Consider the following 22,795-nt stretch of genomic DNA (forward strand, 5'->3'; position numbering starts at 1 on the left):
AAAATGAGAGGGGGGGGGGGGGGGTGGTATACGTGCCTTGCTTGACCTGGAAGCATGCTCCCAAATACACGAGGAGGGAGAAGGACTAGACGACCAGGCAAGTTCAACCGATCCTGGGGGGGGGGGGCTATATCGGTGACATTGCAAGGACCAGGCGTTGTTGCTGACAGTTTGTGTCAACGTCGTGAGCACAAGAGCCCACCAGTACGTCGTGCTATGTACGATGTACGTTTTGCCAACGGCCCACACCGCCACCATCCGCCATTGGCCCATCGCCGCCGCCTCCATCATCACATCGACAGCCGCCGCCCCCCCCTCCCCCCACCCCCACCAAGAGACAACAAACACTGGTGAGAAATCGTTGCTTCGAAGAATGGGTTTTGCCCATCCCTATATCAGGTATGACACGCATTTGGCTGCTGTTCCGTGCGGAGCGTGAGACTCGGCCGCTAGTCAGGCTGGAAGAGGGCGCCGCTGATGGCAACTTCGCCAGCTTCACTGTTCTGCGGGATGTAGCAGCAGCCTGTAGTTATCTCAGCCTCCATCCTTGAGGACACAGGGAAAGAAGGAGTGAGAGAGACAACACAAACACACGCGCGCACACACACACACACACACACACACACATCACCCCTCCCCTTCCCGCCCTTTCCGTCCGTCACCCTCGGGTGTGCTGCCCCGCCGCCGGCGACTGCTTCCATTGGGATGGAGGGGGGCAAGTCAAATCTGCCGGAAGCCTGTCAACTCTCTCGTCAAACCCAAACTCCACGCCCCCGTCACAGATCATGGTCCCCGCAACCCATCGGGCCTCGCGCGCTGGTGATGAGAAACGCTCGGTGAGGCTAACCCGAGGCCCTATCCCGAGGAAACCCAGCGCGGACGTAACGCCGAGCCCGATACCGTCCAGCCCTCTCGCCTTTCCTTTCCTCCCCATTTTCTTTCTCTTCTTTTTTCTTCTGAGGCCCCCGGATGAGGCGGACGACGAAAATGTCGCCGAGGACCCAGAAACGCCCCATCTTGCGGGTGGGGAAAAACAAAAGCCGTTGACGGGAATCAACCAGGTTTCGAGAAATGACATCCGATTCTTCTTGTCAGTCAGCATGGCGTTTTTGGGCCGGGCTTGGTCCTGGCAGGAACGGCTGCCTCGACGCCCGGGGGGTTCGCGGATAGGAGAAAAACAAGGGGGGAGGGGGCACCACACTCGGTACTGGGAAGCCGTCGGGTAGCTGCCATGGCGTGTGGGGGACCAGCGAGGCCAGACGAGCATGGGCAGACCCCGTCGCAAGCTGGGGGTGTGATGAGGGTGATTTGAGTTGTTGCCACTGTAGGGATGATCTCGGCAGCAGAAGGGATGCCGAGTCCGCCAAGAGAAAGGTGCTAGCTACCTGTGATCTTCTGCTCGCCGCAGCTTACTCGTCAAGGTCGGTGTTCGAGGCGAGACTTGAGACCCCGGTTTTATAATGGCGTCGATCGGTTATTGAAGGGGGGGGAGGGCTGTTGCTATTGTCCAGACCGTGTTTCCGACGGACCCTCAACGCAAAAGAACTACGGGCTAACTGGTTTTCGTCATCATCAATGCCGGGGCTTGGAGCTTTGAGCATGACCGTAGGTGGTGACTCAATGCGTCGCTAGAAATGTCATAACAGCCTGGATTTGTCACTTTGCTAAGACCCGTGTTCAAGTAGTTCCCCTGGCCGAGTTATCAACTACGGCAGGCGTTTGAGATTTGCATGTTTCACACGTCTAGTCTGCACGAGTGTTACGAGTCACCCCGCAACTCTCACGGTTTTGACGCCCTGGAGTAGAATGATTTCCATCGTCATCTGGGAGAAACAGAGCCCCCGGAATTTCCATGCCTTGACGGGTCCTCAGACCCAAATCCTGCTTCGTTTGTACATAGATCCTATATGTAAAAAAAGAAAAGGGAGGAAAAAGAAGGGGGGGAGGGGAAATACCCCCCCCCCAAGGTAGATAGGTTGTTGTACGGCAATGCCCGCTCTTGTTCTGTCCCAGTATCCCGTGCAGAACCCTTTGCAAACGTCGGTCAGCCACACGAGAAAGTATCACAGTGAACGATAAAATTGAGAAGAAAAAAAAAAGAATTGGAGTGACACATGGCAAACACCCCTTTTCCCATATGAACAACAAAAAAACAACCCATACGAAGCCGAATCCAGCCCGTTCCCATCCTCTTTGCTCGGTATCGCTCCGAGGGAAAAAGGCCCGGCCTTCTCCTCATCAGCTTCGCTCTCTGTTGTGTCCACCAGGGAAACCGTCTCGAAATTTCCAAAGAACAAAAAGCCTCGGTAGGCGACGATGACTCCTGCGTCTTGACCAAACGAAGCAGAACCTATCCGCGCGCCTCCTCCTCTCCCATCCAATCCCCCCCTTCTCGCCATGTTTAAAAAAAAAAAAAAAAAAAAACTAGCCGCTTTTTCGTGTAGTGTTTTCAACTCCTTGAACCCATGCCAGGTCTTCCAGCGAACCAGGCCGTGAACAAAAAGAAAAGAAAAAAAAAGAAGAAAGAAAAGCACCAACGTGACCCCCTCCAGCCTCCCCTTCCTCTGCACACTCCGATATGTTTCGGGTAGTGCGGATATTATGTGATAACGAATGCCCAGAAGGGGAGAAGGGCGATGGCCATGCCATGCCCGCTCGGAAGTGGAAACTGATCGGCAAAAGAAAAAGTAAAAAAAAGAAAAAGAAAAGAAGTGAGTAAAAGAGACAACCAAACAGCAAAAACCACAGTGCTTGGAGCCCATTTTGTTAACACGTTATCGTACAACCAAGCCCTTCTTGAGTCCAGCTGCTTTTGATGGTCCGTGGGACCCCCCATAACAGATACCCCGTAGTGACTTGTGCCGTGGACCGTGTTCGTTCCGAGACGTTCGTAGACGGTCATGATTTTGTTGCGCGGTTTGTGGCTTATGGATGGACACGCATCCGGCTTGCGTACGGATGAGTGGTCGTGCATCTTGCGGGCCCATCGAGGGGGGAGGGGGGGGGGCTCTGATGACAGGCCCAGTCCGATATTGAGCCACATTGAGTTGCTCCTAGGAAGCCCGGTCCCGTTCCCTAGATTATGTTGGCAATGCTCAACCTGTCTTGGGATCGGCCCTTGTTGCTCGCCGTCGGGCTGCTGTTGCTGCTTCCCTCACCCGTAGTCATCATACTGGGCAGGGTCGGCGTGCCCTCGGTCTTGATACCGGCCGGGAGAGTGCTCCACGTCGCAGACGTCGGTGTTGGCGTCGAGTTGCCCGAGGCCAGCCCCCGCATGGCCGTCTCGAGGCGTTCCCAACCTCCCCATTCCTTGATTTCGCTGTCGGTCAGACCGGTCCGCTGCTCTACGCTAAACAGGCCGCTGCTGGCGCCGCCAGAGGCCGTGATCGAACCGGGCGAGGTCGGGGACAAGATGGCCTCGCGCTCACCGCCGGACCAGATCCAAGCGGTTTCCGGCGCTGCCTGCAGGTCGGCACTGACGTATGCCAGAAGCTCCTCGTCATGCAGGAGCGCCTCCTGCAGCGGCGTCGGGCCCGGGCGGCCTTGGGGCGGAGGAGGCGGGGCAAACGGCTTCGGGGGCGTCGTGCGAGCGACGAATGCCGCATACTCGGCGCGTTTGGACGCAAGGGTGGACACGAAGAAGGCGAGGAATCGTCCGCAGGGAATGGCAACGTCGCGTTTGCTGTCAATGGACGCAAGCGCGCGCAGGCATGTTGCTGCGTGGTCCCAATATCCTGCCAAGAGGAGGAAGAGGGCACAGCGGAAGGTGTGGGTAGTGAGGAGCGCCGTAGCTCCGTCTGCAAGGCTCGGGGTCGCGCGCGAGAGGAGGGAGGCCGTCTCGAGTGCCGTGTGGGTGCACTGCTCCATGGCGGCGAGCCGCACGTCGGGCGGGCAGCTCGGACCAAGGTTGTGGCGGTGTAACGCGAGACGGGCGTGTAGGAGGTAGGTAAACGGGGTCAGGAGATGAGGCGAGATCTGCCCCGTGCTGGAGGTGTCGCAAACCGGAGGGAAAGCCCGGAGGCAGGTGACGAAGTGCTGGTCAAAGGTCGCGAGCCTGGTCGGCGCTATTACTGGTGCGGCCAGCGTCCTGATCAGAGACGAATATGACCTGATGACGTTGATCAAAGCCAACAGAGAGTGGTTCAGGGGCTCGCGGCCGGGAGGCACCATGATGCCCCCTTCATGGATGTAGTGGTCGTCGACGCCGGCAGGGAGAGAGATGTCGCAGTCGGCGTCGTCAATCAATACCGGCCGGCCGAGGTCGAGTGCCAGACTCCTGTCGAGGATGTAAATCGTCCACCACACTCGCCGGCGCATCTCGCCTTCGACAACGGGCCAGGGCCCGCTTTCCGAGTACAGTCCCAGGTCTTGTCCGGCTCGGACTGCGCTGCCGAGCCACGTCCAGGCCGCCGACTTTTGGTTCATCTCGTTGAGGCACAAGGTGACGAGTACCAAGGCGCGTACGTTGTCGAGCACGTAGTCGTTGTTCCAGGGGTCAATCATACCTCTAGCAACTTCCAACAGCTCCGCCGCCCGATACGCCCGGTTTGTGTGGCGGTCCTGGCTGAAGAGGCTTCCGAGCGCGAGGGCCGCGAAGAAGGTCGACAACCACGCCGGCTGCACCGACTTTGTGTTCCCGATTCTGTACAGGTCGTCAACTCCCGTTTGGAACGTCGGCCAGTGGAGGATGGGGAACATGGTGTGGGCAGAGCCGTAGTAAGTGTGGAGGAGCTGGTCAGTGGTCTGTCTCGGGGGCAGATCGGGTCTCGGAGGGTCAAACATCGGGTTCGAGGCTGCCTGGCGGTATTGAGCAGGGGGTTTCCAGATGCCCCGGGAGAATAAGCGCATGTTAGACCTTGCCCGCGCCAGGTCGTGAATAGGGGCCGGGCGTTTCTTCCGCTTGGGATCGCTGCCAATCTCTGGTAGTTGGAGTGGCAACTTCTCCATGCCGTCCGGGTCAAGATCCATCGCTCCGTCCCTCTCCTGAAGCATCCGTCTCATGTTGCTGTTGTCTCGCCTCAGGCGTTCCATCTGCTTCTCGAGGTCCTGCACCTGCTTGATCGAAGACATCCGTCGGTTGGTCTCTTTTGTGAACTGGCACTTGACATTGCGGCTAGAGCATTCCGAACAGCTAGTCGTCTCTGTGGCGTCGCACTTGACCTTTCTTTCCCGACATGCGTCGCAACTCGGGTCTTTCCTCCTCTGCCTATACGCCCTCTTCTGGGCCTGGGAGATGGGCGGTAAGGACGCAGTCGACGGGCCAGGCGTGCTCGCCACGGAGTCGGCCGAGGGATGGGAGTCACGGCCCATGATCGATCCAGCAGTTACCGGGGTGTAGGGCGTGAAGACGTTTTGGTTAACCGGCGGTAAAGGAGGGATGCCGATGGGCTGGGGCGGGGGTGCCGCTGATGTCCTCGACCCGGTGTTCATGATGCCTCGGGGTATATAATGGGCAGGCTGTCTTGGGGACGTTGCGGACGAGACTGAAGAGGAGTCGTACGACCGTGTTGAGGGATTAGGAGATCGTGGATACGAGTTGTGCGACGATGTAGCCATGGCGGAGCACTGTTCGGGAGACCAGTACTCGCGAGGCCGGTTCATAGGAGTGTCCACAAGCTCCCCAAGACGGTGCACAATGGGGATACGTCGCTCCACGAACATACAGGCGGATGGGCCAGAGCTTGGGACGATTGGTTATTGCTGGAATGGTTAGATCCTTTGGCTCAGAGTCCGGGGCGAGGTTCGGCGCAGACAGTCTTTTGGGTGCGTGCTGTGGTCGTGGTAGAAGGGGGTGGAGGGAGATAGAGAGAGAGAGAAAGAGACAGAGAGGCAGAGAGACAGAGACCGCCGCGTGTATAGCACGAGCGGACCGGTCAGGCTGCAACCTCTGTGTGACTTGAAATCGCCTAGATTCTCGTGGCCCAATGACCGTGTTGGTGTCTGATACCACCGTTGTTGTGGACGATGATGTTGTTGCTGCTGTTGCCAGACAAAGCTTGTTATGCAGTGCGGGAGCTTGGTCAGCAAGAGAGCCCGTCAAGATAGTCGTTGGTATGCGTGTTGCTGTATGTAGGACCTGGCCGGAAGTTGAACAAGCAGGTACGAGATGGACAGAGTACGACTTTGGTTCGTAAACAAAGAACAGTGAGATGAACAAGCACCAAGGTCCAATGTCGGGCGGGGGGTAGAGAGATGTAAAAATGACAAGCCGTGTATGGCACAGCGGGATGGTGGCAGACATGCAAGAAGTGCCATTACCCAGTAAGCGGCGCCTAGTCGGAGTAAAGAGCGAGCAGGTGGGCAAGGAAGGCGGGCCAGGAAGGCTAAGGCAAGGCAAGGCAAGGCAAGGCAAGGTAAGGCAAGGCAAGGCAAGGTATGGTGGTCTTGGGCTGTCATGTCACTCAACGGGTACAATGCCGCCGGGGTTTTAGTGACGATGGTCTGTGGTGCCATCGAGGCATTGGGTCTAGATCCGGGGGTCTCCGCGTGCGAGGAAGCAGAATCGGAAATATTATCTCTGGAGGGGTGGTGGAGGGCTAGACGAACATCCCTGCCCGCACACACACCGGGCCCCAAGGAAGCAGGGAGGACGAACGAACAGGGCTGTGGGAGGTGCTCATCAACCAAAGTAACTAACGTGTTTCGACGGAGAGTGGGCACTGTTAGGATGCCAGGGTCTTGGTCCGAGAGAGCGAGGGGACCAGGAACCTCGGACTGGTCACCAGGAACCCTCACCCATGATCCCTGCTCCCAAGCGTTGACACCAGGGATGGGGTGATGGCAAATCGGCAACAGCTTCGAAAAATAAGGTCGCTGTGCCGCGCGACTCACTGGCATTTCCCGTCGAACGAGCCAGTTAGAGCTTGGCCGGGATGGCTGACCTTGACTTCTTTCCTGTCTGTGTGTGTGTGTGTGTGTGTCTGTGTCTGTGTGAGCAGGGAAAGCAAGGGTAGGAAGGCAACAAATGGTGACTCTCATCCAAATATCTGTAGGGGTTTGTGTGTTAGAGGAGGAGGCCGTATGTGCGGACTTGATCTCCGAAGGCCACCAGACATCGTGCTCTCTCCCTCTCTCTCTCTCTCTCTCTCTCTCTCTCTCTCTCCCTCTTCATCGGGCATATCACTAATGGTGGGCCGAAATAGGAAAGGAGAGACACGTCTGTATATGCACCTGAAGCCTAGAAAGGGGAGAGAGCAAAGTCTTGATACAGCCCTCGACATGGGCTCGGGAAGGCCAAGAGGGCAGGGCAAGTACGGAGCATCATGGAAAGACGTGCACCAAACATGTATCGTGTGTGCGGTGTGGCTGGGTATGGTGCGTCTCTCTCGTTGGGTCGGTTGGCTTTTTGCAGAGAACAGCTGCAGACTATGCACAGAAAACTCTTCCGTTTCTGCACTCGATTGCAGGAGACCAGTAGTTGATGGAGCTGTTGAGAGAAGTCGACCGGCCTTCTTTTGGTTTGCGCCACTTGACGAGCTGGTGCTGTGGGTGGCTATTTTGGGACATGGCGCGCGCGTTCAGAATCCTTGCAACAGCAGTAGCAGCAGTGTCCAGTGACCCGTTTCTGGTCCAGGCCTCATGTAGCCTTCTTTGCATGATGCCTCGCCCGGCCATGACTTTGTTTGCCTCTCCATCGACCCCGGACAAGAGGTTTGGTTGAGAACGCGGTAGGCGACTGAACATCCGATGGCCGAGCCGACTACGACCTGCCCGGACGGTGGCGCTTGATATGAAGGGGGGATCAACAAGCCTCCCGCCGGGAGCTATTGAACAATGATCATCGGGGAGAACGTTACCAACTGGCCGCAATGGGATTGGTTGGTGGCCGGGACAAGCATGGCTCTGACCATGCAACCGCATCCCGATCTCATTATAAAATCTGACATAAGAGAATGCCCCGTGGTATTAATGCTAGTTCAATACCAGCAAGCCAAAGTTGCGTTCTCACCGGGGGGGAGGGGGATTTGCATTGCAATTGCGCACGGAGGGGGAAGGATGCCGGGCTTTAGAGCAGAAACTAAGATAAATGAAACATACGATCAAGGTGCCTGACTTGATGACAGTCTTGTACGCAAGTATGTACCCGCGCGCGCGAGCTTCTTTGATCGAGTCAAGAGTACGCACAAGAGTCAAGAGCCCTAGTTTCTTTCTTCGGCTTTATGAACAGCGGAGTGTCATGGGTGATGTGGTGGCCTTTCCCACGGATCTTCTTTTTTGTTTTGTCATCAACGCTCGCCCGCTTGCTCTGGGCGTTCTGCAACGGCCGGGCACGTGTCGCAATTACCGCAGATGGTGACGGACAATAAGCATATTCGGGGTGGCAGAACCGAAACCCCTTGACTGACGTCTTATCTCTCCGAGATAGTCATCACTGGACTAGGAGGGGGGCGGCCGAGGAGACAGGGCAGCAGATGAAGAAGGAAGCACAAGCGGCGGCCGTTGCTGCTAGCGGTCTCAAACGCGTGGCGTTGGATGGCCTCGTCGGGAGGCCCTGTACTTGTAATTAGTGAGCAAAAAGTTTGACACCTGAGCCGGAGGGGGTGGGGGGTCTCCCTCGCATCGCCTTGCCGTACTTCTTGTCCAGCCCCGGTTGACCGATTCGAGGCTCCTCTCCGGGCTGTTGGCTAGGGGGCTATTTAGAGGGGGGTGTGTGTGCGTGTGCGTGTGTGCATGTACGAAGTATGTGTGTACGTAGTGTGCGTGTGTGTGTGTGTGTGTGTGTGTGTGTGTGCGCGTAAATATATGTCCATGTCTGTCTGCATGCGTATATGTTTTTTGCACGAGCGGGAATCTGCATGTTACCGCAAGAGAGCACGGCTGGTCCACCGGCCACGCAACGGGTGGATTTTGCAAGGGTCTGATGTTGCCAGTAGCAGGGTATAATGTGACGAGTTTGACAGGCCCCCCGAAGCCGACTGAGCCGCGCGAGGGAGAAGAATATGAGCTTTTCCTTCACGAAAAGGGTCTTTTGTCCACCCGCGTTAACCCCCCCCCCCCCTGCTGGGAAGTGCGATCGGGGAGTGATAGTGCCGACATTGCTGTGTGGACTACATGGTTGAACAAGTGTTGCAGCTGGCAGTCTCGAGAAAGAGGTGGGATCCAGAATTGAGGCGCAATCGCCGCTCTGAAAGCCTTGATTCCCTCGTCGATGTTGGGTGGTTCCAGGGGTGTCGGTCACCTGGAATGCGGGCTCGGCTGTTGTCGAGGTACCACACACGCCGTTTGGGTGATTGTGAGTTTCCGAGGCTGGCGGAGTCCACGCGCAGCAGAAGGGGGGGGGGGGGTTTCCTTGACCAGTATCAATGATGACGGATCATGTCCCGAACCGTGGTTTTGGCCCATTCAGCCTGCTGGAGCTGAGATTCTGGAACTTGCTTGGCAAACCCAAAGGGGGGGTTTGGGGATAACAAGATTTGGGGCCCTATTATCTGTACCGAGCGCGGGCTGTGGGACGTCAGGGGCTGACGAGAAGGAGGAGCATGAAGATGATTGTGATATGATGGACGTGCTAACGTAGGGGAGCAGCAGCCAGTGATTCCTATTCGACAAGTACGGACGACGAAGCCGACCCCCCCCCCCCCCCCCCCAGGGAGAGAGACATCTATAGTTGGGTAGATATCGATATCAGGAAGCCAACGCAAAACAAGTCTGATGGGGTCACACTGCCACAGAATGCTAGGCTGGCTGGTCGGGTGCAATGGCATGTGGTGTTTGAATAGGAGACACAAAGCGATACGGCCTGGACAGACAGAGGTCATGCCAAGGTCGATGAGAAACCAACTGCCGGCACCGTACCAACTCGTTTTTTTCTTTCTCTTTGGGTCCTTTATTTCATTTCATTTGGGAAACGGCCCAAATGCCGACGAGTAGGTATACCCGGGGCAGGGGGAGGTGAAGGGTATCAGGGCGGTGACTGCGTGCGAGAGTCGACATGTCAGCAATCACACATCAACAGGCCGCGGCGGGGCGGATCAGCGTCGCCTAGGATATGAGCAAGTATCCTTGTGACGGCTTGCGGGTGAGCCTCAGGGCCACCTACTGTGTAGGTGCAAGTTGGTCTGTCATCCTGTCTTCCAACCCGTCACGGAACAGATCAAACCACCCTCAGGAAGAGTCGGAACTGAAAGGTTAGAGACCAATTGTGCTACTAAGAATAAGCGATGGCGGGCGAAGGGGGAGGGGGAATGCTGGCAGGAAAGATATGGCACAACGAACAACGTTCATCCTGCTGCAGTGACAAGTGGCAGGCCGAGGCCAGTGACGGTATCAATCCCCGCAAGGCCCAAATTGGTTTGAACAGAACGCACGCGGTCTGCGCCAGGGCCACTGTGAAGGGACGGACGACGGGCATTCTGCTTGATGTAAGACGTCAGAGGCCGTCCGATGTGTAAAGTAGGGCGGCGTCGAGTCGATTCACACGGCATGTTGCTTGTCCACAGACTGCCGGCCCAGTGGGTGGGCGGCGACGACGGCGAAAGCGGCGACGGCGGCGGGCGGCGGTGGCTTGTTTGCGTTGTTTGCTCGTTTGCCTGCCTCTGCCTACCTGCCGGGCAGTCTTGAAGGAGACGGAGTGGCCTACCTACGGACATTATACCGTCTCGCTTAGTGCACGAAGCACAAGGTAGGTAGCTAGGGGCGCGCCACGCAAGTGTGGGTGCTGGCGTGGGCATAGACGTGGACGTGGGCGTGGGCGTTATGGCAGATGGTCCATGGCCTCGACGAGTCGACGAGACTCGAAGCGGTTAACCCACCCGCTGCTGCGTGGTGGCCACATGCTTGGGATGTTGGGGCCATGGAGAAAGCAAGGCAGTGCTAAGAGTTTGAGGAGATGGACTCGAGTCAAGATGGGAACTGCATCGCCCAGGGTCCGGGCTCTTGGCGGGTCTTTTTCTTTTCTTTCCCCCCCCCCCCCCCCCCCCCTCCCTCCCCCGATCTGTTCCCAAAAGGAAAAACATTGGTGGGGAATCGGGACGGGCAAGATCCCGGGCAGGGGTGAGTGGGTTTCTGAGTTGTCTGTAGCTGATCAAGCGAGAGTTGAGGCTTCCAGTGGTCGTGCACTATACTAGTAAGAGGCGATGACAATGCCTGTGTCGTCCCAGATTGTTTCTATACCTGGAGGAACCATGGTGCGCATCAACTCTGTTACGAGAACCTGGCCCTGAGGAGCAATCAAGGTGAACGGACGATGGGCGAGGGATGGCGAGATAAGGATGAGACAATGGCGAATGGGCCCGTTTTCGGTTGTGGGTAACAGCTCTGTTGTCCGTGACTTCATTGACTGAGTAGAGAGGTAAAAGGTAGGTAATTAGCCAGGCCAGGCTGCGCTGACATGGCCTAGATAGGCAAAGATGTCGTCGTGTGCGCATTGCAGCATTTGGTCGATACCAACGCCTTTGTCGGGGTTTAGACACGGTATCTGTATATTATTATGGTATCTTGCATGGCGGCATGGCCCGGGCAGTGAGACATTCTAGATCCTCTCATCATGGATGCAGAGAACCCATACGAGTGCAAGGAGCAGATACGCTCACTACACTAGTGAGAGAGAGGGCAAAGCTCGGTCGCTCTACGAGCCACGCCAACCGGGGACATGGCGGCGAACCAAACGGGCCTCCACAGCGGGTTCGTCGAGTTCCGCCCGGATGTGTGTGGAGAAAAGAAGGGGCCAGGATGTGAGGACTTAACGGAGGGGGACTTTATGGCTGGACAAAGGGTAACCGGCTCCAGGCTTGGGGGGCGGCCCTGGAGGTTCAAGCTTCTTTCTTTAGCGCCACCGCTTCCGAGACTGTCGTTACAAGGTTTGGCGAATGGACGGACGGGTGGGTTTTGTGTATATGTGTGTGCGCGTGTGCGAGATGAATGGCGCGTCGTCGTTGATGAACAGTAATGAGCGCCAGTGGCTTGCCCTGACGTGACAGTCCGATGTCATTGGAAGAAACAAGCAAATCATCGACACCTCGAGCCAAGGAGCCTTGAGAGAAAACAGCCAGGAACCAATTGCATTTGGGCGACGTCGCTGTGGCCGCACCGCATCTACCTGTAAACCAGGGGCTTGAAAAGGGGGGGGGGGGGGGCCTTGTAACAGGGACCAGGCCTCGATTCCGAGTCTTGGGCTGCTGCACGGGAGGGTATCGAGCCGTGGCACCGTCGTTTTTTAGTGTCGGAGCGAGACTGTAGCGCGTTGAGCGCGGTGAAGAGAGAAGTAGGTGGCACGGCAAGAGTCGCGCGAATAGCGCCCTGCTTCAGTTGATGACCAGAACGGAATGTCTGCGTGCGACCGTGGCGGGATGCGGTCTCTCAAAGACTCGATTCATCCATCCACAGTGGTTTCGAGCGTGTCTCCAGCACGCTTCTGGTTCCTGCGGCCAGCTTGTCGGCCTTGGTGGAGGCTCAAACCTGGGGAGCTGAGAGGAGACGGGGGAGGGAGGGAACAAGCATGCCGGCTCATCAGCGTTCGTCTGAGGGGGGGGGGGGGGAATAGATAGGGTTGGAGGGCCAGAGTCTGGAGACTGGATGTTCCGCATATGCCGAGGAAGTCAAGCGGAAGCCAAGCTCGTCTGACCGTCAAAGTAGGGTTCGCCTCACCGTTTCTTCCCTATCTCATTTCACTCGGTATTGCTTGATATGACTGATCAGGCGGGATCAGATCGTTTCCAAACAAGAGACGGTCAGAGAGAGAGAGAGAGAGAGAGAGAGAAAGAGAGAGACAAAAAGAGAGAACAGAGGATGCTTGTGGCAGGCACCATGCCTCTGAAGCAAGCAAAAGTATGCTGTATGCGTGTTTGGCACAGGTAGACTTGCGGAAAGTTCAAGGTCTTGTCTGCATCGTGTGTTCTGTGCTGTTGTTGTGTTTTGCTTTGTTTAGACTTGCTCTGGTGATCTGCTTTGGCCTAGCCGGGAGAGTTTTCCGCCCAGGGGGATTGGAGAAGCCTGTCGGTGCCTTTTACGACGTAGATGGCATGTTTCTGGCGATCTCAGCTCGGGATCTGTCGGCAAAGAAACCCAAGAGCAGCAGCCCCCCGGCCATTTTTGTGTGGCGATCCTTGTTGATGGAGCAGAGTTTGTTATACTCGTCGGCCCCAAGCGACGATGGTGCTGGGAAACTTACGGAGGGTTGTGTTGTGCTGGTGATGTAGGGGCCGACGGACGGTTGTTGGTGGTGGTGTGCCATCCTAACACGCTAGGAATAGCACGGCAAACAGCGTGCCGGAAGTGGTGTCGACGGAATAGTTCCCGGGTCCTGGTGTTGGAGGTGTTGGTGTTGCAATGCGGATGGAAACGGTTTTGCATTCGCCAGCTGCAACGACCGGAGTCATTCAGAACGGGCTCAGAAGGCTTCTCTCCCTCTCTCTGTCTCTACCCCCCCCCCCCCCCCCCCCCCGACACGTTCCGTTTCGCTCCCAATGTCCCAACACGGATGGAAACATTTGCGTAGATTGAAGAGCAGGGGGGAGGGGGGGGGGCTTTGCTACAGGTGTTATGAAGATGGACAAGATCGTCACCTCAATGACAGAACTTTGATGGGGAAGGGTCCCAAAAGCTAACAAGCACCAGGCCATGCTAGCAGCAGCAGCAACAGGGAAGGCTTCCGGGCACCACCACAGATGGGCCAGGCCCAGCCAGAACTTGGTCGGTTGGGTCAGGCCGGACAGGGTAGGGCGCAATCTCTCGCTGTGCGCTTTGGTGATGGTCGGACTGCTTGGCCGTGGGGTGAGAAGAGAAGAAAGAGCCTAAGGCAACAAGGCGAGTGAGCGCGTGACCCTGTGGATTGGAAAGTGAAGAAGCGGGGCTCGCTAGATGAGAGAGGATATCCGATAGGATGCAAACTCGAGTAGTGTTGAGTTGGGGGGTCTTGGGCCGCCGAGTCTCTGGGTTTGAAGGAGGGGGGTGGATATGAATGAGGACTCATTCACTCCGAGTGTGGTGTGGGAGAATCATTACCCTATGGCATGGTATTGAGGGTATGGGGGGGCAGGTACTCCGTACCGTACCTACCTTGGACGTCAAAGATGTGTGAAGAAGGAAGGACGACATGTCTCCCATTCCTTCCATTTCAGACTCGAATGACTCGGTGCTGAACAGAGCCTCACCATGTTCTCGGTCATGCATGACCTCAATCATGTGGTTTTTTTTGTCTTTTTTGGGGTTTTTTTTCTTTTTGGCAACAAACCGGTTCGTTCCTTGCATGTAAGTCGGCATCGTCGACAGCGCGTATACATACACACATGTACGGATATACATGCATATTTACACACATAGTCCTTACAGCGGTAGTAGTTTAGATGATGGAGTAGGTAGCATTACATTACCTGTCGGCCAGGTTGACGAGATTGACTGTGAGATCGGCACTCGGGCTGAGTCCGCTGGAATTCGGCAGACGGCACTTTGCTTAATCTCCTGGGCCTTGTGCATCCATCAACACTACGATGTAGTACCCAAGTAGGGAGTGGCTTACTGCGCATGTAGTCTACCTCCGTACAACACTGGCGGTGCGGTAGCTACGATAGGTACCTAGGTAAACTGTATAAGGGGATACCGCCATGCATATCATACCTAGGTAATACGGGTAAATAGTTGTAACAGCACCCATGATACATAGTACAGCACACATGGTAGTGGTCGGCCGTTATGAATTACCATGTACAATACCTTGGCAACATGGCAGTGTACCTGTAGATGCCGCCGACCTCCTCGAGTCCCTGACCTTATATGGTATATCAGCTAGGTAGGAAGCTATACACACACATACTGCGTCTTTCCCTTTCCAGATGCTGCAGGCGAGCAATAGTCCATACTAGGCATATCGCATCGGTACAGAGTATCACATAACTGGTATCCGTACTGTGTGATGGAAGTTGTCCGGCGGTACGTACCGACCCTCCCGTACCGGTTTCTCTTGACATCATGCATCGATGCGGTGCGGGCAAGTGCAGTGCAGCGTACGTGTACTGTACAGTGTGCACAATGTTACATACATTGGTTCCCTGCCGCTAGCCCGGTCGTGGCATAGCCTCTCGGGTCTGGCAGGGAGATCCTCCGATGTACTTCCGTAGATACCTACCTCCACATTGTCGTGCGTGCCTTGTCTTGCCGTCCCGAATCCCTCGGACTCGTTCTTGCCGTGTTCGGTACCTGATCCTAGTCTGGACCGGGGGGGCCTGCTGCTCCTGCTCCTGCTGTTGCTCCTGCCGCTGCTGCTGCCCCTGCTGCTCCTGCTCCTACTTGCCTGCCCCTTCCTTCCCTTCCTTGCCGTTGTTGTCTCTGCCTTACTCTATTCTCCTTAGTGGACGGGTACGGATACTCTGCGTTGCATTTCCTCGATATTCGTAGACCCTTGTCGTCCCGCACCCCAAGCCGACTCCTTCATTCGTTCTTTCTCTCTCTCTCCTTTCCGCTGCCAGTCAGTGCTTACGAATATATGCGTGGCCTTATGGAGCGGCTACGCCTTCCGGCTAGCTTGTTATACTAGAGCATTGCACGTAAGTACTATGCACCTGTCGTTGAGCAGCCACCTTCCATTCATCATGGTACACGGGTACATATGCATAGTACAGATACTAAGAAAGTGCAACACTAGTACGACTATGAAGGTAGGTATCCAACCCAACCCCCCATCCATCAAACACACATCATCGTGGCCAGAGCCGGCAATTCGTCGTCGACCGTCTGCCATTGACCGTCTGTCTACCTCCCAAAGAACGCCATGTGCTACACTATACACATGCCGGCAGACCATCCGAACCCTGACCGGTGGGGGGTCTTGAGTGGGACGGCGGCTGTTGAGCTGTTGAGCCAAGTCCATCGCCTTTTTTCTTCGCCCTGTCAGTCTGGCTCTCTGAGGCCCTCTGCATTCGCGTGCCCGAGCTGACTGCACTTATTCACTTCACTATACGCAGTATCGTACACGTACCAATCACGGTCCGCCTACCTACCTACCCTTGATACCAAGCGTCGTATCCTCCTCACGCGATCCCTGGCCTGCCAAACTTTGGAGTCGAGACTGTGATCCGCGCCGCCAACTCAGAGTCTCTGGACCGACCTGTTCCAGCTCGCGTCATCTTGCACTGCCGGCAGATCAACCGTTACCATTCCTGCTGAGGTCAACGGGGCCCCCGGCCCACGGAGGGTGCCTGATGCCACGAGACAGCCACATCCAAACACGCCGATACTTGGGTCAGCCGCTCGCTGCGCCAACCTTTGAAATCCCACACCGCACCTACGCCGCTTCCCATATTTCTTTGGCTTGCCGGAGCCAACACGAATTATCTGCCCCCTGTCTGTCTGTCCGTCCGTCCGTCCGGGCGCCTCCTGAAATCCGATATCGAACCACCCACTTACACTACCTACGGCTACTGCCACCCACCAATGTCCGTATATCCTCTAGTCTAGTTTTGTGCCGATCTAGGAACCGTCGGCCCCACGCCGCCTAACTAATCTCGTTCCCGCTGTCCGTGTTCTCCGGATGCTGGGAATGCCTCTTCTTGGTGGCGCCCAAGCGCGACACGCGCCTTTCCGAAGCGGGCTCGTGTGGTGGACCGACGAGCTGAGAGTCCCTGTGTTGAAATCTTTCGCATCAGTACCATGCATGTACGATGTACTTTTCATGCCAACTCAAGTCGCTGATGCGCCAGCCACACCCGTCTTTTGCACGCCCCTGTCTGTTTCCCTTCCCAGAGCACGGACTATGGAGCGCCACCACGTACAGATACGTGTGCATACAAACATACCACGAGCTCAGCACTTACCAACCCGTCATCCCGCACATGTACTCCGTACATCGTTCTTGAGCAAAGGGGACTCCGCCGGCCGGGGAATTTGATGACGACCGTCTCCTCCCTAGGCTAGTGGCAACGCTACCGAGCCCGCAGATTGACAAGTACGATGTACATGTCCACTGGAGGGGGGAGAGTTCCCACCTCCATGACTTCTGATTACTCGGCATGATCCGGATGCCCCTAAAGCCCATCAACTGCCACCGCGGAAAATCACTGCTCAGTGTAACGGCCGTCCAATTTCCCCGAATCATGTCCCACAGGCTACGTTTTCAATTTTCTGACGGAGACAACGAACAACACGCACAGATACCACTCTACTAGGGCCCCGGACGCCAGGCCCATCGGACGGCCAGGCCTGGCCTCAAACCGTTGACAGCGGGCTCTCGACAAGTAGGTAGGCGAAATCATCTCCTCAACCGTCGACGTCTTCGGCCAGATGTCCGGGAAACCCTCTACTACCTAGATACAGCGGCGCAGGGTTGCCACCGGTGTGCGACACTGGCCAAGCTTCTTCGGTACAGATAGATGCACAACGTGCGTGCTTTTTTACGGATCCATATCCACCTTTGGGTACGCAATCGCCCCGAGATGGTCAGTTGAGTTGTCTCTCCTTACAGCGGCCACGGGTCTAGCAGGCAGCTCGATCCTACGGCATCCAAAAACAATTGCCGGGGGGCCGAAATCCCCCTCGACGGCATCGTTATATCTCCCACGTCCAGCGTCTCCTCTCACAAATGTCCACCAGACGACCGCGCACTTGGCATAGCGTCGATCCCACCTTTGCTATACCATGCCATGCTATGCTGTCTGTCTGTGTAATACCCTCCCCTCCTCCCCGCCCCCCAAATATAGTTTACAACCACTCCCCATGAGTTGTAGCACATACATGCACTCCTCAGCCAGTCAACCGAGGGGGGCAAGCAGACTGAAGCGGCCAGTAGCATAAATATAGTCCCTCTAGGGCGGCAGGCCATATCATCACGGTTGCGCAAGATTTGATCTTGCGAACCGCGCCCTCCCGCCCTGGGACGCCCCGTATCCGCTGCTGTGTCGAGAACAAAAACACAAACGTTACCCCCATGAAACCATGTCCTGGTCAAAGCTGGATTAGTCAACGTACTGATACAAAGCCCGTCCCTCTTGTTGGCTAGATTACTCAACACGAGCATTTGTGGTAATAACATGCCCCATTGTATTATAGGCTGGGGAGTCGGGGAAGGGGGAAAAGGAAAGGGAAAGAGAAGACTAGCGTCGTCCGACCTCGCGACGATACCTCGATACCTACCTACGCTCCTAAAGACCATACGTATTCAATCCAGAGCTCCATTTTGACAACGAGCTTGGGACGATGCATGGTCATACAGCTTCCTACTTCCCGAAGCCCACGCGTCCGCGAGGCAACATCTGGCAAGGCACTGTACGCTACAACTTTTCCGTGTGCCACCGCACATACCACAGCGGCACGCCAATCACGCTCACAACTACCTAGCAAAGCCATCACAGGGGGCAAGACTGATTCCCAAACCCCTGGCTTGCTCGCTGCTTCAAGTGCCATAGCTGCCCACGAAGGGGGTGGGTATATGCAGCCAAGATTCAGCATCGCGCCAGTAATGATACCCCCGGTTTTGGCGAGCCCATAGAGCCATACAACGAACGGCCCATCGTTGGCAGAACCCTTTGGTACAGAGACCTGCCGGTATCTTCCGTGTCAGGGAGTGGGAGGGGGTTGTGTTGTCTTCCGGATGACAGGCTACAATCCTACATGTATCCTGAGTCGACGGCGGGATTATCGGACTTGGTAGAGAAGCTCTGCAAGTCTGACTCCGCAAATCCGAAATTGTCCTTCTTTAACGCGACCCGTTTCCCTGCAGGAAACAGCAATCAGTTCCTCCACTTGAGCAGTGATGCTAATCCATGGTCATACAGGCCAATTTCGCTCCCGAGATGTCTGAGCTATCTCCCTCCTCCAGTCAGTCAGTCTTGGAGAGGATATATCAGGCCTGCCGACGATTGCTTGGGACGGAGGTTATGTCATGGCTGAATCCCGGAGCAATGGACGAAGGGAAGAAGTGTATATGAGACACTGCGGGTGGTTATCACGACAAGTGTCTACTGTGCATGGTCCGAGAAATCCGCCGCGTTCCACATGTTGCTGTTTGCAACCATACTGACTGCTGTGGTATATCGGACTTTCACGGCTTTTCCGACCATGATAGAACCATTCTTGAGCGACGGAAGCGCAGATCGGTGGCAGATTATGCCCCGCCCGGTGCGGCTGTACCACACACCGCGATACAACCGAGCACCGGAATGGAGACATCCACTTCACGACTCATTAGGTCCCAACCGGCGCACGGCAATGTAACGCGAACCCCCAAGTCAGACATACTATTATGTATACTCCGTATATCATGTTTGAATCGGCAACGCGCGCCAGGCAGAGGGAGAGGGAGAAAGTATGGCCACGCGAGCGGGGCCCGCCCCGGTGGCCGCAGACCCTACGAGTATCCGTACAGGGAACGAGAATGACGATGTTGGTAAAGGTTGCGAAATAACAACAATCATGTCAGGGATCCCGACAAGTACCACATGGGGAGGGGAGACTGGAGACAATGGAGTCGCCGACAGAGAGGTTGCACGCTTGCCCCCCTCGTGCGTGCATGCCGCCAGAATTCGTCACATTTGACACGGAATTGTTGGGCACGTTAGGATATATACGTCGTATAAACAAACCCCCGTCCCCCTCATTGACGCCTTTCTTTTCTTCGCTACTACCTTGGCCGATAATGGCTCGCTTCTCTTTGACGCCACAACTTAATAGCATAAGCTATAGCTATAGTCGGGGCCATGTCCGAAAGGAGCTGTGGAGCCGAAAGCAACTGATGACAACCGAATGCCGAATCTGTGGGAAGACTGTGATCGACTCCGCACTCTGGTTATATTAATAGCCGAACTTTAGACCATGACATGGAACGACGCGCGCGGCACGCCCGAATTGTGTATACATAGTACTGGGTATGGTACCGGTACCGGTCAGACGGACTTTCCCACCCACAGCTCGTTCTCTCGCTCGCTCTCTCTCTCTCTCTCGGCTCGAGCGTGGCTTTGGTTGATCTGGAAGAGGCACGAATGTTGTGTTAGAGTTTTCTAGGGGAAGCCGGGAAATCCGTGCCTCTCCTGTTCCACATCCATAACGAACCGCAAACTAGGCTTTGCTGGCTCCATTGGCGTCGCCTGGCGAAGCGAGCTCGAGCTTGAGCTCAAGATGCCTGGTCGGTGGCCCATACGGACACACACCTACCTACCTACCTACCTGTATCCGTATACTTCCTGCTACTATGTAGTAGTAGGGAACTGGCCAGGTTCCATCCGCGAAGCCAATCTGCTGCCCACTCCACTTTGATGCAGCTGGATGATAACCGAGAAGCTAAGCAGCCGTCACCGGCCACCGGGCCCCTTAGACGGAGTTGCGTCCAAAGTGGCACATGCTCCGGTTCCCACCCCCTTCCAAGCTACACCCTCTCAAAAGCAGACACCGAACGGACAATGTACAAGTGCAGGTTACACTACAGGTATCATTGCAGCAGCCCAGGTTGCAGATGCGCCCCAGGTTGGATCAATCACAGCGTTCTAGAGACGCCACCGACCGCCACATACTCTGGATTTTGAACTCAGCGTGCCGTTCGGTATCTCCGCCGAGAAGGAACAGCTCCTGGGAAAGGCAGCGTGATCAACCGCAACCAGAACACAGGCTCGATGGTGGGTGTCATTCAACCCCGCATGACAGGTAGTAGATGGGAGGGGGGGGGTTCCTCCTCCGGCCGGCACCACCATGGCCGGGATTATCTACCACCGCTTCTCCTTAGGCTTTCCTTTTTTGGCCGACGCCAGACAACATACACACTAGCCAGCCGGCTTCAAGCCTTTACTACAACTGCACTACCATTAATGGATCCAGCTAGCTACCGGACACGCCCACTCGGGATGGATACGCCATGTGACGTGGCTGCAATGCCAATGGACACCGGGACGGCGTGCTAGCAATATCGTATCACCGCGATTTAAGCCGTAATACTAGAAACAACTACGCCGACGGTTCAATGCGACGGAGACGGGCCGTGGTCGCAGCACATGCCCAATAGTGCCGCTGTCTCACCTCCGGCGCGCGATGCAACCTCTCAGGAAGAAGATATGTATTCGCGTACCTATCTCAACCCGTCAATTATTGCCCGCCTCTTTTCTTTCATCTTTTGAACGCTACGCCGGAGACGACCGACCTATAATAGTAGTCTTGGGGAATGGTTACGGAGTCACGGCTATGGCCAAATCACTCGAAGGGAGTCCAATCCAGCCACAAACAAATGCGGGGGATGTTCAGGCTCTCTCTCCTACACGAGAGAGGCTGGGCGGACGGGGAGCACAGCATTCTCGTCTACAATTCTGATACGGGCAAAGCTGGAGAACGGCTGGGAGGACTCTACCAGGACCACCGCTCGGGCGTGTCAACGGGAAGTTCGAATGCCTCGTGGTCCGAGGTCGTCGCGTCAATCTTGGAACAGAAAAAAGGTTTCTTAGTCGCATCCCAAGTCTTCGGATAAGGTACGACGATGAGGGGGGAAGTATGGCAATGAGAGATGGTTGGCGGCCTCAAACAGACCGCAGACCAGAATTAGAACGGGAAGGGAGGTGGTAGACTCGTCATATCTCTCTCTCCCCCTCTCCCTCTCCCTCTCCATCGAACCACGAAAAGCGCCATCGAGTATATTGCGCACAAGCCTTTGGACGCACGCACGAGCGCATGCGGAAACGGCCATGACAAGCTTAAAAACATACGAGGGATGATTGAGATTGATAGGTGGCCAGCCAGTCAAGACAGCTCAACCCTTTTTCATACGCGGCTCACCGGGGATGACACTGTCGATAAGCTTCTGAGCACGACTGGCGGGAGGGCTTCTGGTCGGGGTAGAGATGGATGGTCGCGACGGCTCACGTCACAGATGCCGTAGGGACACAGCCCGTGCCAGGCATGGATGGGGCTGACAACCAAAGCATATATCTAATAAACTCGCCAGATGGCCGCGCCTTTGCGGAAGGCTTGGCTGCTTTAAGCCCAGGGGACCTTTGGTTAGGCTCGACGGGTCGGAGCAACAGCCCGGCCGAGCACATGCAGCAATCATCCAACATTGATATTATGACAAAAAAGAGTCCAGGACCTGAGGAAAGGGAAATGGTACGTTATGGTATCACCCTCCTCGGTGCCGACGATGCGAACGCAACCATCCGACCATGCAAGTGCGGCGTAGACTCCAAACCAGGGATTGGTAAAATACGCCGTCGGTTGGCTAACCCGGCCCATCGAGGAGACGACCGATCTGACCACCGAAATCCACCCCGGTCTATAGTGGGCTTCTTTTTCTCTTTTCTTTTTTTTCTTTTTTATTTTCTTTTCTTCCCTTGGTCCGTACCGACCCCCCCCCCCCCCCCGCAGTTCAGTCAGACATCTTAGGGATCTGCGATCGGCTGTCTTCCCCCTCCCCCTTTGAGACGCCAAGTCGACGTTGAAATCGGCTCTGGGATCATCCCTTCACGATGCTCCGATCATTGCATATATCGGCCTTGGTGGGAGGAACAGCGCCACTCTTCTTGTCTTTCGTCCTTCGGCTCACCGGTGAGAAACTCCCCCAGGAAGGCGGCAGCCTGGTTTTTACGCGGTCGATGGCCTCTGTAACAGGAAAAAGCAACAACTCAAGGTCTGGGTACTAGACTAGAAGCGGCATGCCCCTTTCTCCTTTGTGTCATGGGAGGAAAGGGAGGGGGGTAAGGCAGGAGACGGAGAGAGAGGGGGCGGGGGACCGGAAGGGGTCGTTGCGATTCTCGAGACTTTCTTCCATTGTCACTATCATGGTGTACCTGCGCGACCTCGAGAGGGACCGCCTTCCAGACGTACCTACTATGTAAGAGACTTTCTTCCAGGGACCTCGAACCTTGGAGTGGCCAGACTCGGTAGGATGGTTTAGCTA

General features: G+C 55.9%; 2 protein-coding genes across 2 annotated transcripts; both read right to left on the bottom strand.

Moving 5' to 3' along the window:
* Window positions 1–3,075: 3,075 nt before the first annotated feature.
* On the bottom strand, window positions 3,076–5,661 carry GLRG_09934 (fungal specific transcription factor domain-containing protein; the record flags this gene model as incomplete). The annotated part of the gene is made up of 1 exon (XM_008100619.1): window positions 3,076–5,661. The coding sequence occupies one exon, from the start codon at window positions 5,659–5,661 to the stop codon at window positions 3,076–3,078; it is 2,586 nt and encodes an 861-aa protein (XP_008098810.1).
* A 10,765-nt stretch (window positions 5,662–16,426) lies between these two features.
* On the bottom strand, window positions 16,427–16,966 carry GLRG_09935 (uncharacterized protein; the record flags this gene model as incomplete). The annotated part of the gene is made up of 2 exons (XM_008100620.1): window positions 16,427–16,553; window positions 16,746–16,966. The coding sequence occupies 2 exons, from the start codon at window positions 16,964–16,966 to the stop codon at window positions 16,427–16,429; spliced, it is 348 nt and encodes a 115-aa protein (XP_008098811.1).
* Window positions 16,967–22,795: the final 5,829 nt, after the last annotated feature.

This window comes from Colletotrichum graminicola (assembly GCF_000149035.1).
Source record: "Colletotrichum graminicola M1.001 genomic scaffold supercont1.54, whole genome shotgun sequence".
Lineage (NCBI taxonomy): Eukaryota > Fungi > Ascomycota > Sordariomycetes > Glomerellales > Glomerellaceae > Colletotrichum > Colletotrichum graminicola.